General features: G+C 43.0%; 1 protein-coding gene across 1 annotated transcript; it reads right to left on the reverse strand.

The window, feature by feature from the left end:
- Positions 1-499: 499 nt before the first annotated feature.
- CD40LG (CD40 ligand) lies at positions 500-18,629 on the reverse strand. Its single transcript, XM_077826984.1, has 5 exons — positions 17,641-18,629; positions 14,056-14,193; positions 10,413-10,458; positions 8,423-8,488; positions 500-2,904 (listed from the first exon to the last, which is right to left on the reverse strand). The coding sequence occupies exons 1-5, from the start codon at positions 17,794-17,796 to the stop codon at positions 2,534-2,536; spliced, it is 777 nt and encodes a 258-aa protein (XP_077683110.1). The 5' UTR covers positions 17,797-18,629; the 3' UTR covers positions 500-2,533.
- Positions 18,630-23,779: the final 5,150 nt, after the last annotated feature.

The raw sequence follows: 23,779 nt of genomic DNA on the forward strand, positions 1-23,779 counted from the left end.
TCTTTAACTGGCTGATAATGGCTGGCAACCAACTAGGGTACATATATTTGTATACTACGTAGTTATTGCACAGAGTCAGTATGCAAATAAGATTCCCTAAATCAGTCAGTGTGAAGAGAATTGTATGTAACTGCACTCTGATTGGCTGAGATAATTTCACTTTTCCACTTCCATCTGATGAAGAATAACTTTTGCAGGAGGAGGAAGTTACGCAAAAAAAAAAAAAGAGGTGGGAGGAAACTCATACAGATACACAGGAAATACATGGATGAAACAAGCACTGGAATATTGTGTATGGCAACAGAGAAAAAGTCAAAATCCCTGTCAAACTGCAAGAGTATATATAATGTTGAGTGTCATGACTTCAGTTAGGAAAGCATATATAGTATCCGTGCTCAGATGATACAGTGATGGGCAACAGTATAGAACTCCACGCTAGACCCTTAATCAGAGTGGCAAACTCTGGCATTATATTTTTTAAAAATGCAATCACATTAAAAACTGTATAAAATGAAATTTTATTTCTTAATTTATCAAGGGTATGTTATTTGTAACACTACAGTATGCAGAATTCTACACCAACTGTTGTAGCAAGACTGTAGATCAGCTCAGCGCTGTGATGTATAAGCAACACAGCACTTCCGGTTTAGCTCTTCAGAACTCAACATTCAATACTGCGGATCCAACATTACTGCACAAACATAACAACAGTCATGTTTATTCCTTGCACACTTTCTATTTTCCAGTGCAGCTTCGAGTTGTTCCCTCCCTTTGTCCATGAATATAATACAGCTTTAATTAAATAAATAATTTTTACACAATGCATCAAACAAAAACATTTCACTGACTCCATTTTCTAATAAAGTTATGCCACCAACACTACATATTAAATTATAATAAAATTAGACTGGCAGTTTCTGAGCATGCCTCCCATTGACATCCGTGGGTGCAGCATCAGACCTTAAATCCACAGTCACTGGTGTTGGTATGTTCTGTGTGTAAAGATTACTGCTTTCCATCCCAGAGGTGGCTGCATACTGAAGATGGGGCAAGTGACCATGGTATGCTATATGGGCCAATCTTGCAATCTTTAGTCAGGCAAAAATCCTATGTCCCAATCCTGCAACCCTTACACAAGCAATCTTATTTACTTCAACAGAGCTACTCCCATGAGTGAGCACCACTTGAGTGAGTAAGAGTTCCAGGATCAGGACCCTGAAAAGTCTCTTGGTATTTGGGATCTTTGGGTGCAAGGTGCTATGTAACTGTCTTAATTTATTATGGCCCGGATCACCCTCTCAAACAGTCCATGGGAGGAATGTCTGGGGAGAAAAATCTCAGCAAGGACATCCCCATACTACCCATTGATCCCACATGGAAAAGGCTCTGGGGCCTATCCATAGAGCTCCAGTCCCTCTGCACCAGCTATGGCCCCAGTGATCACAGTGGAGCCGCTCTACCAGGAGCTATCCTGGCTGTGGTAGCCCCAAGATGCCCAGGGGAGGCTCTACACAATAGATAAGACAACTTAGAGGTATATCATAGGACTGGACAGGGGATCCTGCCTGGTCCAGCCTTCTGCCTTCCCATTCCTTCCCATAGTATGCAATAAGGGCCCATGGAGGAGGGTTGTCCGGGGGGCCTGGGGAGAAGGGGTAGTGGTACGGGGAGGGTGGCTGAGGCTCCCTTCCACGTGGGTGTGGGTTGTTCCATGAGCAGTGTCCCCTTCATTCGCAAATCTATACAGGACAGTCTAGGCCTGTGCATGAAATTCACCCTGGGGCAGAGGACTATTTACGGCTCACTGAAGCCCTGTTCTGAGGACATGAGTGGCTCATGGACCTTGTGCAGGCCCTTCTTCTCTGGAGTGAATTTCACCTAGTGTGAACAAGCCTCAGCAAATATCACATGATTATAAAAGGTACAAGGCTCTGCTGATTGTATATTATACATATACAGAGATGAAAAGAAGGGAGACTTCAGGTGAAATATAGAATTTAAATGGTAAATATGTATCATTGGCAGTTACTGCTTAAGGATGGCAATTTGCTGATTGCTTTTTTCCTAGAGAAGATGTTTCTAAACCCTTAAAGTTTTTCCACTGTTACTTTATAAGCAGATTGAAAAAGAGGTACATATAATCTATCTGACTGGCGACCCCTGAGAGATACATAATGTTGTTTGGAAAGAAACACTCATATTATGTTCTACTAAATAAGCATATCCACCCTGTCAGACAAGTGATAGCACACAGGGCATGGAAGGCTTAAATACATATGATACAGATGTGTACAGACATTCTGCAATGAGAAAAGGTGAGAACAAAGTGCACACAGTAACAGCTCCAAACTTTGTTCTGTTTCTGTTCTAAGGGCTCATTCCACCCCTGTTAATAAATAACACAATATACAGAACTAGATACAAGAAAACTAAAGATGCAGAGGAACATAAATATTGGAAACCAGAAGTCACTTTGTTCAACAAAGTTGGGATTGGGCCTCCTGCAGCTCTCTTCTTCATGGCAGGTCACGTCTCAATAGAGTTTAAACATACCAAAGTATGTGTTTCCATGATCATAGTTCACTTGAGTCGAATCTGTCACATTAACAAACACCACGTCACCTTTCCGGAGTTCAAACACTCCTCCTAGGTGAGTGGATTGGAGGGCACAGTAAACACTGGATGAGCTGTGTGTATCCTGTCCCTTTAATAAGAGCCGATCAAATTCCGATGGTAGGTTCAAATAAATAAACACCGTAAATGGCGCCCCAGGAGTTTGCTTGGTGCAGAAGCTGACCTGGGAGTAGATGTAGTAGAGCCCTTCTTTTTCCACCTTCAATTTCCCTCCTTTGTAGGATATCAGGTTGCTCATAGGGGCATACCCCGTTTTCTGCCACTGTAAAACTGTGAAGGGAAAAACATCGCTTTTGAGTTGAATGAGTCAGAAATCACATTGGGAGAAAAAAATACCATTAGAATGTTTCATGTGAATGACAGGTTTCAGAGTAGCAGCCGTGTTAGTCTGTATTCACAAAAAGAAAAGGAGGACTTGTGGCACCTTAGAGACTAACCAATTTATTTGAGCATAAGCTTTCGTGAGCTACAGCTCATTTCATCGAGCTGTAGCTCACGAAAGCTTATGCTCAAATAAATTGGTTAGTCTCTAAGGTGCCACTAGTACGCCTTTTCTTCATGTGCATGGAATCAGTCCAACCCCGAGTCTCTCTTGTCTCTTTAGACTGTAAGCTCATTGTGGTAAAAACTGTCTCTCTCGAAGTGTATCTATACCATGTAGCAAGATAACTGCTCCCCAGCACAGCTTCCCAGTCTCCATCCTGCTCCTGCCCAGATGCTCCTCCTCTGGGGCTGTGAGAACTGCCCACAGCACAGCACAGCCTCCCTCTTGCTGGGCTCCCTTTCCTTGCTCTGGGAGAAAGGGGCTCTTTGTTCTTCATGGCAAGTAGTTGTATCAATTGACATCATGTACAAGTTGACCAACGGTGATGGGAATTATTAGAGCTGGATTGGGAGCTCAAGGAGGATATTCTGTCCCTCCCCTCTGTACTCTGATGGGATCCCAGCACTAGAGTGGCCACAGATTTGCACTGCTGTCTTATTTATACACAGGAAGGAAGTTGGGTTTTTTTGATTCTTAACCCACGCTGTCCCCTCTGATTGACCTGGTGTGTGGCTTAGCATTTGGCCTTCTTTATGCAGCAGAGAAGTAGTCATGGTTATAATACATTTTGCTACAAATAATCTGCCACAAAGAGCCAGATTCTCAGCTGGTGTAAATGGTCATAGCTCCATTAAAGTCAATGCAGCCTTCAGATGCTCGGGTATTGCCTTTGAGAGGAGCTGACTCAAAGCCATGAAGAGTCCCTCTGAAATGAATGATGGTTTTTGTATTATCAGGTGTGTTCAACACCCAGGTGCTGACATTCGTTTCTGACCTGTACACTGTCCTTACGTTCCTCCTTCCATCGCCCTCTTCCAGCTACTGAAGAGGGTGGGAATCAGGTGAGAACGTATAAAAATAATCTTGCTACAGGTTTCATTCTACAGTCGTAACAGGCGCCTCCGAGCCTAGCAACTTACATACCATAAACTTTCTCGTGGCAAAACACAAATCTCCCCCAACAGCATCGGCAGCACTGTCTGCTGCATGCCAGGATGGGCTCTTGTTTGTGCACCGGCTGCCACAGTTGGTGGGGGTGAGTGGAGGTGTCAAGGACATTTGCGGAGTACGTCCTTACTCAGGTAAAATGCCCATTAGAGTCAAAGAGAGCTGGGTCAAAGAGCACAGGAGGGGCCTTTTCTTGGCTGACATGTACATCCACCTTGAGCACTGTCAAATAGCGAAACTGAAATAACTAAAACCCTCTCTAATGTAAAACATGAAATATGCCAGGCAATTAGAGTCCACCTACACTGCCTGCAGCAGCGAGTCTCAGGGCCCCAGGCTACAGACTTGATCTCGCGCTACAGCGCTCAAAACAGCTGCGTAGATGTTGTGACTTAAGCTCTGAAGCCCACCCTTCTCCCTGGGCTGCCAAGCCTGAGCTCCAGCTTGAACCCTTTGGATACATCTGCCCAGCAGCTAGACACTTGTGGCTGGCCCGTGCCAGCCAAGAGGCTTACAGGGCTTGGGCTGCAGGGCTGTTTCATTGCTGTGAAGATTTCTGGGCTCGGGCTGGAGCCCGGGCTCTGGGACCCTGTGAGGTAGGAGGATCCTAGGGCTCAGGCTCCAGCCCAAGCCCGGAAGTCTACGCAGCAATGAAACAGCCCAAGCCCCACGAGCCCAAGTCGGCTGGCACAGGCCACAGTCTAGTTGCTGTGTAGACATACCTTTAGAGGGCTTTTTTTCTCTGTGGGCCTGATCCTGTGCCCACTGAAGTCAATTACCAAGTTCCCATTGACTTCTCTAATGCAAAATCAAGTCCTATTGAAGTTTACTGAGCAAATATTCATCTTCAACCTTACATTAAAAAAAAAAGTCTTGATTTTTTTTTCCTAATAGGAAAAAAAGAGTGAGAATCAGGTAAGGAAGTACAAAATAAATAACTAAGGTTTTTGGGAGTTTGCTAGACCTGATGGAGTTCTGAGAGTGGCTTTACAACAAAGAGCAGAATTTAAACACCCACAGGCTAATCTGGATTTAGGGCACACAGATAACCCCACTGAAGGTTCTGTCTGTTTCAGAGCAAGCTGTGTGTTGAGTGACCTACTGTAGTCCAGTAAAGAGAAGAGAATGAACTCCAGCCTTGGATATTAATATGAAAATAATATCCAGTATCAGTGTTTCTAATTACCTCACAAAGAACCCAACCCTGGAGAAACTGAAATACCATTCGCTGCAATGGGAGCAGGAGGGGTATCTTGACCTTTAATAGGAAGTTCTCTGAGTGAAGGAATAATCCAGCATGAGGTCTATACATGTGCATGTTACTGTCCTGTTTTCTTTTCCCCAATGGCTGAGTCTAGGCACTGAGTTCCAGCCAAACTAGTTCATTTCTGAGTGTTTGTTAGTTTGCATTATAATATCAATAGGATTACAGGGAATTTTTTTGTGATTTTTATTTGGTACAAAGGTTTCCCCAAGGTTATGCGTTGAGCTATAAAGTGGAATAAAGTCTGTGTGAGTTGTAGCGTCAGAGATGGAAAGAGCTATTGCTGTTACTGGTAATTACTCCGGAGTCAATTGAAATGTGCTTAGGTTTAGAGATTCTTACCAGATTATAGGTCTGATCTTGCAGACTCTTACTCATACACCTTTGCTCTTGCAGGCTGTCTCCTGGGCCAGGACTACTCTAGAAAATTTACCTAGTGCTGACAATTAGTGCAGCCGAGCCAGTGATGAAAATGGTATAACTGCAAGTGTAGACAGGCCCACAACCAATTCAGCACAGTTTCAGGAAACTGTTCTAGATAAATGTAATTGAGATGGTACAGAACATGGCTCTGTGGTGTCTATATGTTCATTATAGTGACTAAGGGTATGTCTACGCTGCAATTACACACCCATGGCTGGCCTGTGCCAGCTCTCTCATGCTCCTGGGGCTCTGGCTAAGGGGCTGTTTAATTGCAATAGAGAGATTTGGACTCAGGCTACAGCCCGAATTCTGGGACCCTCCCACCTTGCAGGGTCCTAGAGCCTGGCTCCAACCTGAGCCCAAACGCCTACAGTGCAATTAAACAGCCGCATAGCCTGAGCCCCATGAGCCTGAGTCTGCTAGCACAGGCCAGTCATGAGTTTTTAATTGCAATGTAGAGATACCCTTTAAAGCCAGTGACCATCAGCGCCTTATCTAATGAGTGTTCTCCCTGTTGATATCAAAGGTGGGAAATTTTAGGGGAAATGTGGAGACAGCCTTGAGAAGAGTGAGACGCTTTGCATGCATAAAGACAACACTCATGACTAAGGGTTTGCAGGACTAGGCCTTATTCTGTTCTTACAGTTTAGCATGGGCTATTTCAGATTCTGCATATGATGAACATTACTCTTCACTTAAACCAGCCCTAACCTTCTCCACTCACAGCTGAGCCTGACAATCCCTGGTATGATGGGATTTCTTCATTTAGCAGTTTTTCTTGTAAAAATGACCACCAGAAATAACGTTCTGAAAAGCACACACATACACTACACACACATAGACCACACAAACACTCTCTCTGCTAAAGGCACCCAATTCCCCAGTCCTTCATGACATGCCTACAAAATCAAATGTATTTTAGCCAGGTTTCAGCAGGAGGGTGGTCCATTTGAAAACAATGACATTATTTCCTTTTCTTAAAGACCATCTATTATTTATTTCTAGGAAACCTGATATTAAAAAAACAGAAAACAACCAAAAATGAAGCAAAAGGAAACATGTTCATTGCGAGGTTTAGTTTATGTTGTCACCAAACTCCTATGCTGGAATTATTGTCTTCTAACTCACTGTAGCCTTTCAATTACACTTCACATAAGACCAAACAGAGCCCACCTTATTCAAGTGCATTGTCACAGTGGAGTCCAGTGGGGAGATGGACACGAGTAAGGCAAGCAGGAGTTAGCCTACATGAAATATCATCAGACTCAAGAATAATACTCTACATAGTTACCACTGAGTTTGATTCCCTGAAGTGTGAAATCCCATATAGGAAAATGTGTGCCCAGTGGTTAGAGCAGAGGACTGGGACTTAAGAGATCTGAGCACTATTCCTGGCTCTGCCACTGGCCTGCTGGGTGACTTTGAGCAAGTCACATCACCTCTCTGTGCCTCAGTTTCTCCATCTGTAAAATGCGGATATGCTACTCCCCTCCTTTATGAAGTGCTTTGAGCTCTATAGAAAAAGCATTACAGAAACGCTAGATATTATCATAGAATGATAGAAATGGAGGGCTGGAAGGGACCTCAAGAAGTCTTCTAGTCCAGTCCCCTGTGCTGAGGCACACTAAGTAAACCTAGACCATCTCTGACAGGTGTTTGTCCAACCTGACGGGGATTCCACAACATTCCTTGGAAGCCTATTCCGGAATTTAACTAGCTTTATAATTAGAAAGTTTTTCCTAGTATCTGACCGAACTCTCCCTTGCTGCAGATTAAGTCCATTACTTATTATCCTACTGTCAGTGGACACGGCAGAACGATCGATCACAGTCCTCTTTAGAACAGCCCTTAACATATTGGAAGACTGTTCTCAGGTCCCCCTCAGTCTTCTTTTCTCAAGGCTAAACATGCCCCGTCTTTTTAACCTTTCCTCCTAGGCTAAGCTACCTAAACCTTTTATCATTTTTGTTTCTCTCCTCTGGACTCTCTGCAGTTTATCCACATCTTTCCAAAAGCATGGCACCCAAAAATTGGACACAGTATTCAACTGAATAGAATGGGACAATTACCTGCCACGTCTTACACACAACACTCCTGTTAATAAACCCAGAATATTAGCCTTTTTCACAACTGCATCTCATTGTTGACTCATATTCAAGTTGTGACCCACAGTAACTCCCAGATCCTGTTCAGGATTTGGGTACTACAACTGCCCGGCCAGTTATTCCCCATTTTGTAGTTGTGCATTTAATTTGTCCTTCCTAAGAGAAGTACTTGCACTTGTCTTTATTGAATTTCATCTTGTTGATTTCAGACCAATTCTCTAATTTGTCAAGATTATTTTGAATTCTAATCCTGTCCTCCAAAGTGCTTGCAACTCTGTCATTGAAAATTTTATATGCATGCCCTCCACTCCATTATTCAAGTCATTAATGAAAATATTGAATAGTACCAGACCCAGGATTGACTCCTGGGGGACTCCACTAGATATGCCCTCCCAATTATTATAATAATTATTATGATTATTTCACCACTTATAAATCCCACTTTCCCCTCCTTCTCCACCCCTCCAATTTGTGAATAGGGTCTGGCAAAGCTGAGTTCCTTACCTGATATTTTCTTGGTGCTGTTCTTGAACCCCGTTAGGTGAGCTGAAATTGGTTGCTGCCTGTCATCTGCAATCAAACAATGCCAGTGATTTATTCATGTGTTTATCCTTATTCATTATCTTAGGCAGTACAGCGACTGCCCTAGACGCACCTCCGCGCTGTGTAATAATATTAAAGTACACAAGAGCCAGAATCATCAGGACTGATTTTAAAAAGCCTCACCCCTCATAGAAAACTTCCCTGTCTAATAGAGATAATGGCCCCGATCTTGCAATGAGCTCTATGGAAGCAGCCCCCCGTGCCCATGCTGAGACCAGTAGGACCAGGGCCTACAGTAATATTCAGTCAAAAGTCTGATCGAACAAAACGTGTACAAATTCCCATGTGTATGAATGCGAATTCGAGCTCTGATGGGCACAGCAAAGTGGGGACTTTCAGCTCAGAGTGCCCTACTGCTGACCTTGAAAGGGTGTGTTCCAGGCACTGACAGCAAAGACATCTCAGGTTCAAATGAGGTGACAGATAGAGCTTTAAATAACCAACTCCCAGACCCTGGAGGGCTGGCTGGCACGCTGAATTACCAATAGGTTGCTGGTGGGGCACACAGTGTAAAGGTGTTATGCACTCACAGAAACCAACCTCACCCAGACGGTGGGATGCTGTGAACTGCAGCAACTAACCACTTCAATAAGCCTTACCCTAACACTCTCTGCTTGGGGTGAGCAGGGAATGTCTTCACTGCAGAGTTAGCCCAGGCTCTGACGCACACAAAAACCCTTTCACCCAGGTTTGATGGTGCTTTCATCCCGGATTAGCTGGGCTGGCTGGAGGTGATAGAGCCTGGGTTCCACTTTCACTCGGGCTGGTAATGTGTCCACTTTCCAGAGAGGACACAGGCTAAATCACTGAATGCTGATAGTCCACCATTGCCTTGCCCTAATTCCCCATGTGCCTGGAAGGACAGACAAATCCTCCCACAATTTACTGGGAAAGAATTATAGAGTGGCTCAATTTACTGCAGTGCCAAGCATTATGGGATGTGCCTCCAGAAGTCCTAGTGACACACATGCGTGAGTGTAGCATCAGTGAGGATGCAGTAATACAGGCAGCTAGCCTAACTTGTATGCTCAGACTCAGGTGCTAATCACCTGGGCTAACTCTGCAGTGAAGACATTCCCTTACCAGGAGCCCAGTCAAGATATGACAGATGCACCAACGGGAATGCATCAGGCAAGACTATAAAATGCACACCACCAATAAGTATTTACATGCATGCCACCTTGACATGCCTTCTGAATACGTTGTGTTTCAATCCTCCCTTTGGTTGCGGGTATAGAGCCCCACTGACTTCAAAAGGGCTTTAACTCGCTGGCTCTGATTAGCAGCAGGAACTCATTCATTTGTCTGGTACAAACACTGGCCTCACAGAGATGATGGGCATACAATACATAGTAAATAGTTGGTAAAATATTTTCTGCCTATGTAAACTAAAGGATTAGCAGCATTGGGGCACTGGCAGAACAGTGCTTTGTTACTGGTTTAGCAGATTTAGCAATTTAGCACTTTTTGGTAGCTTTCCTGGCAAGCACTTTCTATTCTTCTGACATCTTATCCTTCTCACATTCCTAGAGATGTTCTTCTGCCTCATGCTATCATGATATAATAGCACTGAAAGACCCAGATGCTGAGCAAAGGACGCCTCAAATCTTGTTCCAAAATGACACCGTAAAGCTCAAGGATTGCCATAGGTATTAAGATACTGACTCTAGACCTTCTGAAACATCATAAGGAACAAAACCTGCTGCATGGGAGTGTTGCCATTGACTTCACTGGGAGCAAAATCAGGCTCCAAGCACAGTGCAGGCCATCCCCAGATTTTTTATGTTATCGATGGTGTTTTCAATGATGCAAAGAACATTGTCTCTTGACAGACCTACTTTCCACTTTATTTCATTTAGTAAAAGTTTTCCCAGAATATCAAGAAGTGTACCTTTTTGCATTTCAAATTTTGCACCATCCTTGCTGAGTTCTGCATCCTAAAACCAGAGCATTATAAAAGGTTATTCAGAGATTTGAAATCACATTTAATTAGTGTTCCAAACACAGCACATCTAATCCTACAATGTATGTGTGATAACCAAAGGTATCAGAATAGTATCCTTGGAGTTATCTGTGACCATATAATGATATTCACAGTAAAAGCGCACCAGCATAACTGAGAACAGAGTTTGACCCATAATATTTTAGATTTACATGAAACTTATCATCCTAAAGGATTGCCGGGCCGTACGAAAGGAAATGCAGCCAATTTGGGGAGCTAGAGGGTAGGACAGCTACCAATGGGTGTAGAGCACACTGAAAAATAGTGGCAGGGTTGGGGAACCACACCTTTACTCGTATGTAAATATCCATACAGAGCAAAACAGTTTGACCCTAAAGGTTAACCTGTATTAAACTGCATGTTATTCCTTTTGTCTGACAGAAGGATGAAGGGCTGCTTGCATTTCAAATCAGATGCTTAGAACACTAAGGCATCCCCTACCTACCAGCCTCATTATACAGTAAAAATTCCATGACTGGAAAAAGATTGGAGAACAGATCACCCAATTTTTGTTCTTCTGGCAAACCACCCTGACTTCGCATTAGCAGAATCAATGCTAGTACATAAACAAAGCATAGCACTTGGGGGGACAATATAGTGCCCCTCCTACACAGATACTCTACAAGTGACATTGGTTATTACTGTTTGGCAAGGTTTGAATAAAATAAATTGACAGCTCATCATCATTGAGCGTAATCTTCTCTGTTCTCTCTAGTGCCTGAACTACCTGATCAGTATTTCTAATGTGTGGAGAGAAAATAAATATTTGAGAAAGCAGAAGGAAAAAGGCCAGTAAGTTCCCATTTTCATCACCTGTGTTGTGAGATCTTTTCTTCCCTGCAGTGCAGCCCATTGGAATTCATTTTTATGGTAAGCAATATTTTTCATTGCTTTGGTGCAGCAGATATTTAAGACCTACTACAGACCTAATTTATTTCTGTTCCCCAGCACTGGATTCAAAAGGTGTTAGTGAGGTTACAGTTTGGCCCTGAGAGCTCTATTGACTCTCGGTTCTGGGATACCTATCACCAGATCTTGTGAAAACAGCTCTGCTGGGGTCACGCGCAGCAGAGTTTTTACTTTCCGTTTGTAGCTCACGGTTTAAAGGGCCTTTTATTTTAGGTTTTATATCATGAAAATGCTGTGACAGGAAAGGTGTATTTGAAAACACTTAGAAGAATGACTGTACAGGGCAATTCAAAAAGTGTGATGCTTTCCTACAAGGCTATAGTACAGCGCTGCAATGCTGGACTCCTCCAGCTCAGACACACTACAGGGTATTCAGAACTGATGAGGCTGGTCAGTTTCAGGCATGATTTGCTTTATCAACTAGAGCCTGATCGAAAATGTTCGGAAGGACTCCCATTTGACTTTGATGGGCTTTAGTTTAGGCCCCTTATGTGCATGCCACCAAAATCCACTTAACACAGGTAGGAAATTATATCTACTGAACAGAATAAACACTGCTAATTAATTATTTCAAGAGCTAGGCAGATTGAGGGCACCATCCCCTAATCTGACACCAATTCAGAGTTCATTAGCTGGTTCCCTTCACCTATTCCATTCACTAGGATATGCCAGAAGGAACTTACTGACTATACCAAATGGATCCTAGTTAGTGCCTCGTGAATGAGCTCATAGTTAAGTACCTGAATTTCAAAAAAAACATGATGATAATATGTCCCTGTAGCTGACATCAAATATCTGGAGCCCTGTGCTAGCTTAGATGTATGCGTGGAATTCTCATTAACATTAATGGCACTGCACTTCCATGTGCAAACCAAGGACTTTGTAACATCAAGCGTCTATGCCGGAGCAGAATTAAGCCTCAGATATGCTATGCACACTGTTCTCATGCATCTCGAATAACCTGCTGTTTTGCTTCTTCATGAATAGCAGACTTTTTTCTAGCTGCCGAACTGTATGTGCTGCACCTCAGCCCCAGTAATGAAAATGAGCACAGTGTCTGGGCTCAGTTCTCAAGCGCTTTGCAACTTGTGTAGTCATTGACACCTATGCAGTGTGGGTGTAAAAACACAACCAAATCTCACACTGGTGGCAGCATTTTACACCCACCTTCCAAAGGTGTTAGTAAGGTGCAAGACAGTTGAGAATCAGGCCTTCTGTGTACTGTTTAGCACACAGGGTCAGATCCTACCAGCAGCCCACAAATGGAGCTCCCTGTCCAGTTCTGCATGAAAGCTGGCATCAGAGCAATGTTAATAAATCATAGAATCATAGGACTGGAATGGACCTCGAGAGATCATCTAGTCCAGTCCCTGCACTCATGGCAGGACTAAATATTATCTAGACCATTCCTAACAGGTGTTTGTTTAATGTGCTCTTAAAAATCTCCAATGAGGGAGATTCAACAAACTCCCTAGGCAATCTATTCCAGTGCTTAACCACCCTGACAGTTAAGAAGTTTTTCCTAATGTCCAACCTAAACCGCCCTTGCTGCAATTTAAGCCCATTGCTTCTTGTCCAATCCTCAGAAGTTAAGGAGAACAATTTTTCTCAGATACAATCTGAGATCAACTTGTAGGGCGTCAGCTCCATCACTCCCACTAAGCCGATGAGAGTTAGGGTATCAAAGTCCTGAGTGTTGTACTGCGAACACAACCTCTTGTGTACACTTTTGTAGCTACTGTCTTGTTTGTTAAATAATGGGTGCAATTGTTGTTACATAATGTAACTCATTTTAATGTAAAAAAGAGCAAATCTTGTGAAGGGCTTAGAGTGACCCAGTATTTTGTCATCTATATTTTTGCCGTCTATATTTGTCATGCTTGGTGCATTGTAAATATTGTTATGTATAATGTTATTCCTGTGTAATAATTATGATGTGTTAAGTGCCACTGGTATACCATGCACCAGGGGTGCTGGAACTAGGAGTGCAGGGAGTGCGGCACCACGCCCTGGCTTGAAGTGCTTTCCATCATAGATAGGGCTTACAGTTTTGTTCAATGGCTTTCAGCTTCCCCTCTATAAACATTGTTCCAGCGGCACTGCCATGCACTATATTTAACATGGAGGAGACATGATCCGAGCCCTCTGGAGCTCACACTCTAAACAGACGCAATAACTGAACTCCAATATAAATGAGCCTTTCCTATACCTTTGTCTTCAGTACATGATAAATAATTAAATATCGTTTTATCCCATGACTGTTAAAAGTTTCATTCAATGCAAATGATCCTCAAACTTTCTAAGACAAACATTCCATTGTCAACTGGGGCAGATTGTGTGAGTAAAATTACCTACAGGTGTTTGTGTTTGTACAATCAGGCTCTATAATATTTGTTTTAGTGGGCCAGATTCTGATCACACTTACGTTATAATAATTCCATTTACTTCAATGGAGTTATTCTGAATTTAACTCCAATTAAAATGGGATTAGAATCTGGCCCAATATGTGGAAGTGTACAAATATTGCTTTTTAAATACAGCTTTGCAATATTGCCTGTGTGTGCCTACATATGTGGCATTGCAAATCTTTATCAGCATCTTTATTTATTTAACAGCATCTTACCTTGACGAGCAGATCCTGGAATCTGTTTATGATCTCCTTACAGTCCAATAACGATGAGCCCGCACCTTCTGGTTTCCGACATTTTTGTATTCTTCTGAGGAACAAATAATCTTCATGTAAGCTCAACTCCTGTTCCAACTGTCAGTGAGATAATAGATAAAACAGAATGCTAGAGGCCAAGTGACAAAAGAACATAAGCTCATTGTGTTCTGAAACAACGTCTCATGAAACAGTAGATCCCTACACCATACCATACCTCAAGGGCCCAATCCTGAAGGCCATACTCAAGCAAAGTTCCCACTAACTTCAATGGGAATTTTGTCCAAGTAATGGCTGTAGGATTGGGCCCCACATCAGATTTCTGTATAAAATAAATAACAGCAATTGAAACTTGCTCTCAGATCTTTTGTATTAATTTTAGGGCTGTCAATTAATCGCAGTTAACTCACGCAATTAACTCAAAAAAATAAATCGCAATTAAAAAAATAAATCACGATTAATTGCACTTATAACAATAGAATACCAATTGAAATTTATTAAATATTTTTGGATGTTTTTCTACATTTTCAATATTGATTTCAATTACAACACAGAATACAAAGTGCACAGTGCTCACTTTATATTATTATTTTTTATTACAAATATATGCACTATAAAAACGATAAACAAAAGAAATAGTATTTTTCAGTTCACCTCATACAAGTACTGAAATGCGATCTCTTTGTCGTGAAAGTGTAATTTACAAATGCAGATTTTTTTTTTTTGGTTACATAACTGCATGCAAAAACAAAACAGTGTAAAACTTTAGTGTCTACATGTCCACTCAGTCCTACTTCTTATTCTGCCAATTGCTAAGACAAGCAAGTTTGTTTACATTGGTAGGAGATACTGCTGCCTGCTTCTTATTTACAATGTCACCTGAAAGTGAGAAGAGGCGTTCGCATGGCACTTTTGTAGCCAGCATTGCAAGGTATTTACATGCCAGGTATGCTAAACATTCGTATGCCCTTTCATACTTTGGCCACCATTCCAGAGGACATGCTTCCATGATGATGATGCTTGTTAAAAAAAAATGTGTTAATTAAATTTGTGACTGAACTCCTTGGGGGGAGAATTGTATGCCTCCTGCTCTGTTTTACCCACATTCTACATATATTTCATATAGCAGTCTCAGATGATGACCCAGCACATGTTTATTTTAAGAACACTTTCGCTGCAGATTTGACAAAATGCAAAGAAGGTACCGATGTGAGATTTCTAAAAATAGCTACAGCACTCAACCCAAGGTTTAAGAATCTGAAGTGCAGTCCAAAATCTGAGAGGGATGAGGTGTGGAGCATGCTTTTAGAAGTCTTAAAAGAGCAACTCTCTGATGCAGAAACTACAGAACCCAAACCACCAATAAAGAAAATCAGCCTTCTGCTGGTGGCATCTGCCTAAGATGATGAAAATGAACATGTGTCAGTCCTCACTGCTTGGGATCATTACATTAAGTAGAACCCATCATCAGCATGGAAGCATGTCCTCTGGAATGGTGGTTGAAGCATGAAGGGACATATGACTCTTTAGTGCATCTGGCGCTTAAATATCTTACAATGCCAGCTCCAACAGTGCCATGCAAATGCCTGTTCTCACTTTCAGGTGACATTGTAAACAAGAAGCAGGCAGCACTATCTCCTGCACATTGTAACCAATCTTGTTTGTCTGAGTAATTGACTGACCAAGAAGTAGGACTGAGTGGACTTGTAGACTCTAAAGTTTTACATTGTTTTATTTTTGAATGCAGTTTTTTTTTACATAATTCTACGTTTGTAAGTTCAACTTTCATGATAAAGAGATTGCACTACAGTACTTATATGAGGTGAATTGAAAAAATTTTTTTTGTTTTTTACAGTGCAAATATTTGTAATAAAATATAAACATAAAATGAGCACTGTACACTTTGTATTCTGCGTTGTAATTGAAATTAATATATTTGAAAATGTAGTAAACATCCACAAATATTTAAAATAAATGGTATTCTATTGTTGTTTAACAGCGCAATTAATCACGATTAATTTTTTTAATCGCTTGACTTCCCTAATTAATTTACATGTTTCCCCTTTTCAAAAGGCAGAAGGTGAGACTTCATCAGTTGGTATAGGTATCTATGTGTGAATCTTGATGAAGAGCTTGATTCTGCCACCCTTATTCCTGTGGAGTAGAACCTTGAATTGGTAAGAAGTCCCACCGAAATCACTGAGGCTGTATTGGGATGGAAGAACACAGACTCTGTGCCGATACACATTCCAGTGATTGGAACAGACTTCTGCATGGTCTGTGCTAGTGGATCCAAATCGTGAGGAAAGGTGAGGAAAGGTTCATCGTGAGGAAAGGTGACGGATTCAGACTGTTTCTATGGTGTACAACCGCATTTCATCTTCTCTTAGACCAAAACAGTCCATTTCATAACTCAGAGAAGAAATATTTTCTTGCAATAATTAGTAATTACATTCATTCAGACAGACCGTGTTGCTTTGTTTCTCTTGAGTAGTACCGTACTGCACAAGTAGTTCCATTAAAATCAGTGGGACTACTTGCATAGTAAGGTACCACTCAGGGTGAGTACAGAATTTACAAACTGATCCACCACATGCAAACTAACCCGTTCTTAATCTTCCAGACTGTTTTGCCTCTTGTACTTTAACATTTGGAGCCGAGCTCTACATTCCATTGTTAGGGATCAGTATTAACTCATTTAAATTTAAATTAAAAATATGCAAATATGTATATTTTTAATTTCAATGAGAAAATATTGTCTGCATGCCTTTTAAGGAGAATACACTTTATTCTATACCCAATTAGGTAGTTTTACTTGATATATGAAGCACAGCTGGCTACTTACTGTATATCATTTCTTTTACTTGACTAAAAATTAGTTTTAGGCAAGCGACTATAAGCATAGCATGGTCTAGCAGCAGTTTAAATAAGAGCAAACTTGAAAACAGTTTTGAAATTTTGAATTCTTTAAAAAATATTGTTAGAAGCATGAAGCAGAATAATTTGGATTATGCTTATTTTAAAAAACTCCACTCTCCTTAAGTGCAACTTACTATAAAATTATCATAGGCAAATATTTAAAAAGCTTCTGAAACCTCTTCCTTTGCTAGGTATCACTGTAAAGCTCAATACTGCTGAATCTAAAATACTATCACAAAATAAAAGATTTCACCTTACTCCCAACAAAGAGCATAGAATAATTGTCAAACTGTTCAAACCAACCAAACAATATTTTCATTCTACTGTCACTGTATTTAATCTGATAAAATAAGCAGCTTGATTTGATATAATCTACACTGCCCTTTGCTACACTATTATCATTTTGTTAATTAAAGGGGAAAACTCTTTATGACAATGTATCTTTTATTAAGTGGAAAATTAATGCATAAACAAGAATGTTTACATGATAAATGCTGCTTCTATGTAAGTACAACTATTTGCATTATTCTGCCTCATTTTTCACTGTTGTTAATCAATTTTCTTCGTGCTAAATGTAAATCATTGTTAGAACCAGTCCATTTAACATGATCATATTTCTAACCTTACCTTATCCAGCTTCATGTGAAGATATAAGCAAAAAAGTACAGTCCCAATAGTCTGTGCTATAATAAATACAATAAGAAAACACATAAAAATTTTCATGGTGTTAGGTGAGCTGGTACTGATAGGTCGAGGCGTAGTTGGGCTATAAGGTTCGTTCATTCTGTGTTCAAGTGGCTGTGGCCTCCCCTTCAAAAACACGGTGCAGAAGCAGCATGAGAACTGCCTCGCTAGCACGCTTCTCAAGATAGTTAAAGGACAGGTAGTTGTGACAGCCCACACTTCCTGGAAAAAACCCTTCGTAGTGGGTAGGTTTGTTCATTACCGTCTCCCACAACAAAAAGTGACTTGAACTTTCTTCTTTCATTCACTTCCATACTTTTTCCTATTGTTCTATCAGAAGTCAGTTGAATGTTCTTATTCCATGTATTCATACTTGCCTCGCAACGCTCCAGAAAATAACTGTATTTTTTTCCTACTGAGGACAAACATTTCATGGCTGATGGCTTCAAAGAAATGAGGAAAACAAATCCACAAGCAAAGCTGCTGAATTTCAATGTGGAGAGTAAAAGATTGGGAAATAGTCAAAACCAACACACACAAAAAGTCTTACTTTAATTTTTGTTTGTCTCCGTGAGGAAGGATGGCTTTGTAATTAAGGACCTAGACAGGACTCAGGAGATGTGAGTTCAGTTCCTGGCTTTATCACAGTCTCCCCTTTGTGATCATGGACAAGTTGCCTAATCTCTCTATGCCTGACATTCACCATATGTGAAAAGGGGGGGGTAATAATACTTCTTGTGTCTGTTTTGATGGTCTCTTACCATGTGTTTGTACAGCACCTGGCACAATGGACTGCCAGTCTTGGTTGGGGCCTTTATGTGCTATCATAGCCATAGTCTTGGGTACTACATCTTCTAGTATCTATTTGCTTTTATAGCCAAGTTTTCAATGAATCTTCTGACTTTATGGGATGGCAGAGCTGGCCTTAGGGAAAATGGCATCCTGGACGAACTTGTATTTTGGTGCCCCAACCCCCCGCTGGCTGCCTGTGCTCCTCACCCATCCCCCCATTGCACCTAGCATCCGCTGCCTCTCTGAGCTCCCCACCCCTCCCATCGCTCCAGGGCCCAGCTGCCTCCCCTCCCCATTGCCCCAAGCTCACTTCTGCTGCCTCAAACCCCATGCCTATCCTGCTCCTTGCCTCTTGACTATGGCACCTTCCTGACCACAGCACCCTGGGCGGTCACCCACATCACCCACCCATAAGGTCTGCCCTACGTGACAGAATGTCCACCCCACTTGGCCTGAGGGGGGTAAATTAGGCCAATTAACCCATAGGCTGCACCTGGAGTAAAGCCAGCGTGTATTAAGGCCTAATTGCTGATGACGTCCAGCTGGTGGAGGACCTGGGCCGGGTTTATAAAGACAGGAAGTTGGCAGCAGGAAGGAGCTGTGGGGGGAAGTAGTCTGTAGTCACTCCCTGGGAGAAGGGAGGTGTGTTTGTGGGGCTATGGTGCCAACTGGCCTGTGGTTACTCCCTGGGAGGAGGGAGTTTGGGCTGGTAAATCTAAAGCAGAGGGGAGCCAGAAGGTACAGCTGGGAAGTAGGAAGGCATCCAGGGGAAGAGCAACATGATCTGGGAGTGTGTAGGCTACCTTTGCTAGAGAATGGGTCCGTGGACTGGAACCCAGAGTACAGGGTGGGCCTGGGTTCCCCTACCAGCCACTGGAGGAGTGGCACAGTCAGGGCAGTGAAGGGAAGACTGCCATTTTTATAGGGAGGGACTTTGATACCCAGAAGGGGTAGACTATAGTGACCTGGTTGGAGGGCTGAGTCACAAAGGAGCACCCTGAGTTCCACAGAAAGAGAGACCATGGGGCGAGGAACTCACAGAAGTGGGCATCAGATCTGGAACTAGCTAATCCCCAGAGCAATCAGTAGGAGGTGCTCCAGTGGTGAGTGGACCCCATGACACTTGCACAATTAGGTGACAATCCTGCTCACATTGAAGTCAGTGGAAGTTTAATAACTGAATTCAATAAGACCAGGTCTTTAAAGAGAGACAGTACATTGGAAATCTGGTCCCAAATATTCAATAATCCGAGGGCCAAATCCTGGAGTCCTTGCTCAAGCAAAACTCTCCAGGCATTTCACTGGGATCCCCAAGAAAGTTGGGGGAAGGGGGGTAGTCCCCCCACCTAGATATGGAGAAGCTATCCACAAGCATCACCTTTTTACTCCCACTGTCTTGGGATCAAAGCAACCAAAGCTCATGAGTGCTAACAGTTGCGGGAGTGGGATCAGCACTAATCGTAAATAACAAGCCCCTCTATTCATAGAGAGGAAAGTTGGTCTCATGGTTAATGCACTGGCCTGGGATGGAGGAAATCTGCATTCATTTCTTGGCTCTGCCACAGACTCTTTGTGTGACGCTGGACACGTAGTTCCAAATGTCACTTCATTTCTCTGGGCCTCACTTCCCCAGCTGTAACAAGGAGATGGTATCTCTTCATTTGTCTGTCTTGTCTGTTTAGACTGGAAGCTCTTCAAGGCAGAGACTGACTCCTAGTATGTGTTTGTACAGTGTACAGTCCCAGAAGGTTTTGGGCTGAGTTGGACCCTCTCGGCACTGCTGTAACAAAATCATGGTAATCTGTGGGCTCCTAAACCATTAGCAATTAGTGGGAGGGAGTGCTTGGATTTGCGTGGAGCTGAAAGTGGATCACACCATCGCAGAGAGCCAGATCTGCAGTTGCTGTAATGTGGGATTAGCTGTTTGCAATGTAAATCAGAGGGTTAGGTCTCTTGTTCAGACAGTGATCAAACCATCATGTAAAGTTGTTAAATGTAACAATCTTATCTGATGTGCACATGGTAATTAAAGAGCCAGATCCTGCGGGAGTTTGAGTGTGAGCTGTGAAGTGCTGAGTGCTGCTCCACTCGCATTGACTGCAGGTGGAGTTGAGGATGCTCAGTGCCTTGCACGGGTGCTCAGCACCTTGCAGAACTGAGCTTGCAGCTTGCTGCAGCTATACACCCACTCTCCAGCATCCTGTCCTGTGTGGTTGGGGAGCTGTTTGCTGCAACTGCAAATGCAAATGCTGATAAGCACAAGCACCAGTGCCACCAACTCAGTTTGACCTTGGGCAGGTCACTGAACCTCTCTGTACCTAAATTTAGGATCAGTAAAATGGATGCCCTAATACTGCCTCAGATTTATCTAATATGAATGTAATAGAATAGTAGAGGAAGGCTTGCCAGCCTTATGGTTAAGACACTAGCTCTGGACTTGGGAGGTCTGCATTCAGTTCCTAGCTCCTCCACAGATTCCCTGGATGACCTCAGACAAGTTCCTTATCTCGGGGTTCCCCGTTGGTAAAATGAGGATTATTATCCTTCTCTATTTAGATCGTAAGATCTTCAGGGCCGGGACTGTCTCTTATTATACATACACATACAGCTCCGGGCAAAACAGTGCTCTGATCTTAGCTTGGGCCTCTCAGCACCACCATAATACAAAGAACAAAAACCCTTGCTGCAGTGAAATGTTCCAGGTCAAGTTTCTTCTGCACACCTGGAATCTGATTTAAACATCGCCTTTGCTTTTCTATATGACAAAAGTTCCCCAAACCAGTTAGCCAAACCACAAACCCTTCTTCATTCAAAAGCCTCTTGAATCACCCCATCCTCTGCCAAGGCCAAAGGAAGTGAGCTTATAATTTAAAAGAAGCAAACAAAGCGAGCCCCCTCCTTCCCAAGTTACCCCACCTCTGGGTTTCCCAGTATATCCTGTCTTTGGGCTGTCTTTCTTTTGGACAGCCAGTTCTTCGGGGATGGGACTATTACTATTTTTGCATATTATACATGGCTAAGCCCACTGTATGAACCAAACATTAAAACAGTATTATTATTTATTATTATTATATGTATTATGGTAGCAACAGAGAGCCTGACACTTAGCCATTGAAGTCAGTGGAAAGATTCCCATTGCCTTCAGTGCGTTTTGGCTCATAGGTCCCAACTGAGTTCAAGGCCCCATTTTGCTAGCCATTGTATACACACATTGAGAGTAGCTGGAGACTACCATTTTGTTCCTGTTAAACTCAAGTTGACTAAGACCTTTGCAAATGCTAAACTAGACACTCAGCAAAGATTTGTGCTAGGACACAAATGTTTGTGCCTATGCTAGACATGTGCTGAGAGACAGTTGCTGCCCCAAAGAGTTTACAATCTAAACAGACAACGCAGGCAGAAAGCAGGTGCAGTGGGACTATCTCCATTTTACAGATGGGGAATTGGGCTCACAGAGATTAAGTGACTTGCTCACACAGAGACTCGGTGGCAGAGCCTGGAATCAAATGCAAGTCCCTGAGTCCCAGCCCAGTGTCTTTACTACAAGGGCATCCTTCCTCTTTAAGCACATGTGATAATAACTCAATTTTCCTGACTTCTTCAAAGTTTCTTCTGAATTTAAGACTAGTTTTCAAAGGAACTGTTTAAATGAGGGAAAAAAGTGCTACATTAAGTCATTACCTAATACTTTCCCCGAATCCTTCAGTGTCAATAATGTGTGAAACCACAGCGAAACATTTTATAAAGAACAGCAGCTGAGGTTTTGCACAGATATTCCTAAACCCTGGCTATCACCTGCAGATGAAACTCATTCAAATAATCTTTTGGATAAGTACCAGCAGCTATTTCACCGAAATGAGCACAGCCTTTGAATAACACCGGAAACTCTTAAAGCCCTTTACATGCACCCTGCAGGGAGGAGATGGTACTTTCTAGAACTTAGCTCAAAAGGCCCAGGTTTTCAAAAGTGGGTTAGGGTGGCCTCCAATTTTGGGTGCCCAACATGAAACCCTTAAAGGGGCCTGACTTACAAAGGTGGGTACTCAGCACTTTCTGAAACCAGGCCCCTTTCTGGTGTTGCAAGTTGAGTACCCAAAATCACAGTCACTTTTGAAAGTCTTGGCATAAAGTCACTTGAACAATGAATCTACGGGAGAATAGTACATCTGGGGTTCTGGCAGCAATTATCAATGCCCCCCTTGAGAGAGGGAAGATTGACAGCTTCTCTTAAGGAAGTCTGGCCTCTGCTTACTTGAAATTGGCAGTCTGGCCAATCACCATCCTGTATCTCATCTGAAAATCTGGTGGCAAAGCAACTCTCTGAGTGTCTGGCAGCCTCAGGTCTCTAACTGTTGTGGGGGTGAGTACCAACCGGGGCGTGGCACTGAGACTGCTCTGGCTGAGTGAGTAGGTGATGCTAGCAGTAGATCTGCTGGCTGTCTTTGACACCCTTGACCATGAGATGGTGGTGACTCTTTTGTGGACTTCGGTGGGGCTGGGCAAAGCTGCTCTTGGGAGGCTCCATCCTTTTCTGACCGAGCATTCTCAATAGGTGGTTTGCTTCTCCAACCTGAGGGAGCTCTCCTGGGAGTCTCCAGAAGGCTCCATCTTGTCACTCCTCTTGATCAATGTGCGTATATGGGGCTGCTGGGAAGGCTAGGGAGGAGAAGGAGGTTGCAGTGGTTTTAGTATGCTGTTAGCACCCGGTCTTATAGTTCCATCCCACGGGGCCCTGCCAAAGTGTTCAGTTGCCCAGCCCAACGTTTGATGAGATCAGGGCAGTGGAGGGTATGAGGAGGTACACCCTGTCCCCACAGGGCCCTCAAGGAGCCCATGCTGCACACCTCCCCACCATGCTTGGGGGAAGCAGTCATCCAGCAGTATGGAAGACTGGGTGGATGTAACAGAAGGGCCCTGTGGCCCTGTGGGTGGCTTAACTGTCTGAGGGCAGTTGGGAGCACAAAAAGGCCCCAGTGGAGGATGCCAAGGGCAGGGGAGTGTTTAGTTGTGTAGGATTCCCCATGGGAACTGAAATCTGTCAAGCTTGAACCCATCAGTGTAGACCTGCAGGGCTTGGGATGGTTTCATGCCCAAGCCCTTTGAACAGAATCCCAGGCCCCAGCTCACAAACCCCCTCCTGAACCAAACCAGGCTGGGTTCTCTCACAGCCAGATCACCGCCCGCTGTGTGACAGGATGGGAAAATGTGATCCATCACTTGGATGCCGAGTGACCTACTTAGGGTATTTCCACTGATCAGCAAATTATCACAGCTATGGTTAGAGCATTCA

This window comes from Eretmochelys imbricata, chromosome 9 (assembly GCF_965152235.1).
Source record: "Eretmochelys imbricata isolate rEreImb1 chromosome 9, rEreImb1.hap1, whole genome shotgun sequence".
Taxonomy (NCBI): domain Eukaryota; kingdom Metazoa; phylum Chordata; order Testudines; family Cheloniidae; genus Eretmochelys; species Eretmochelys imbricata.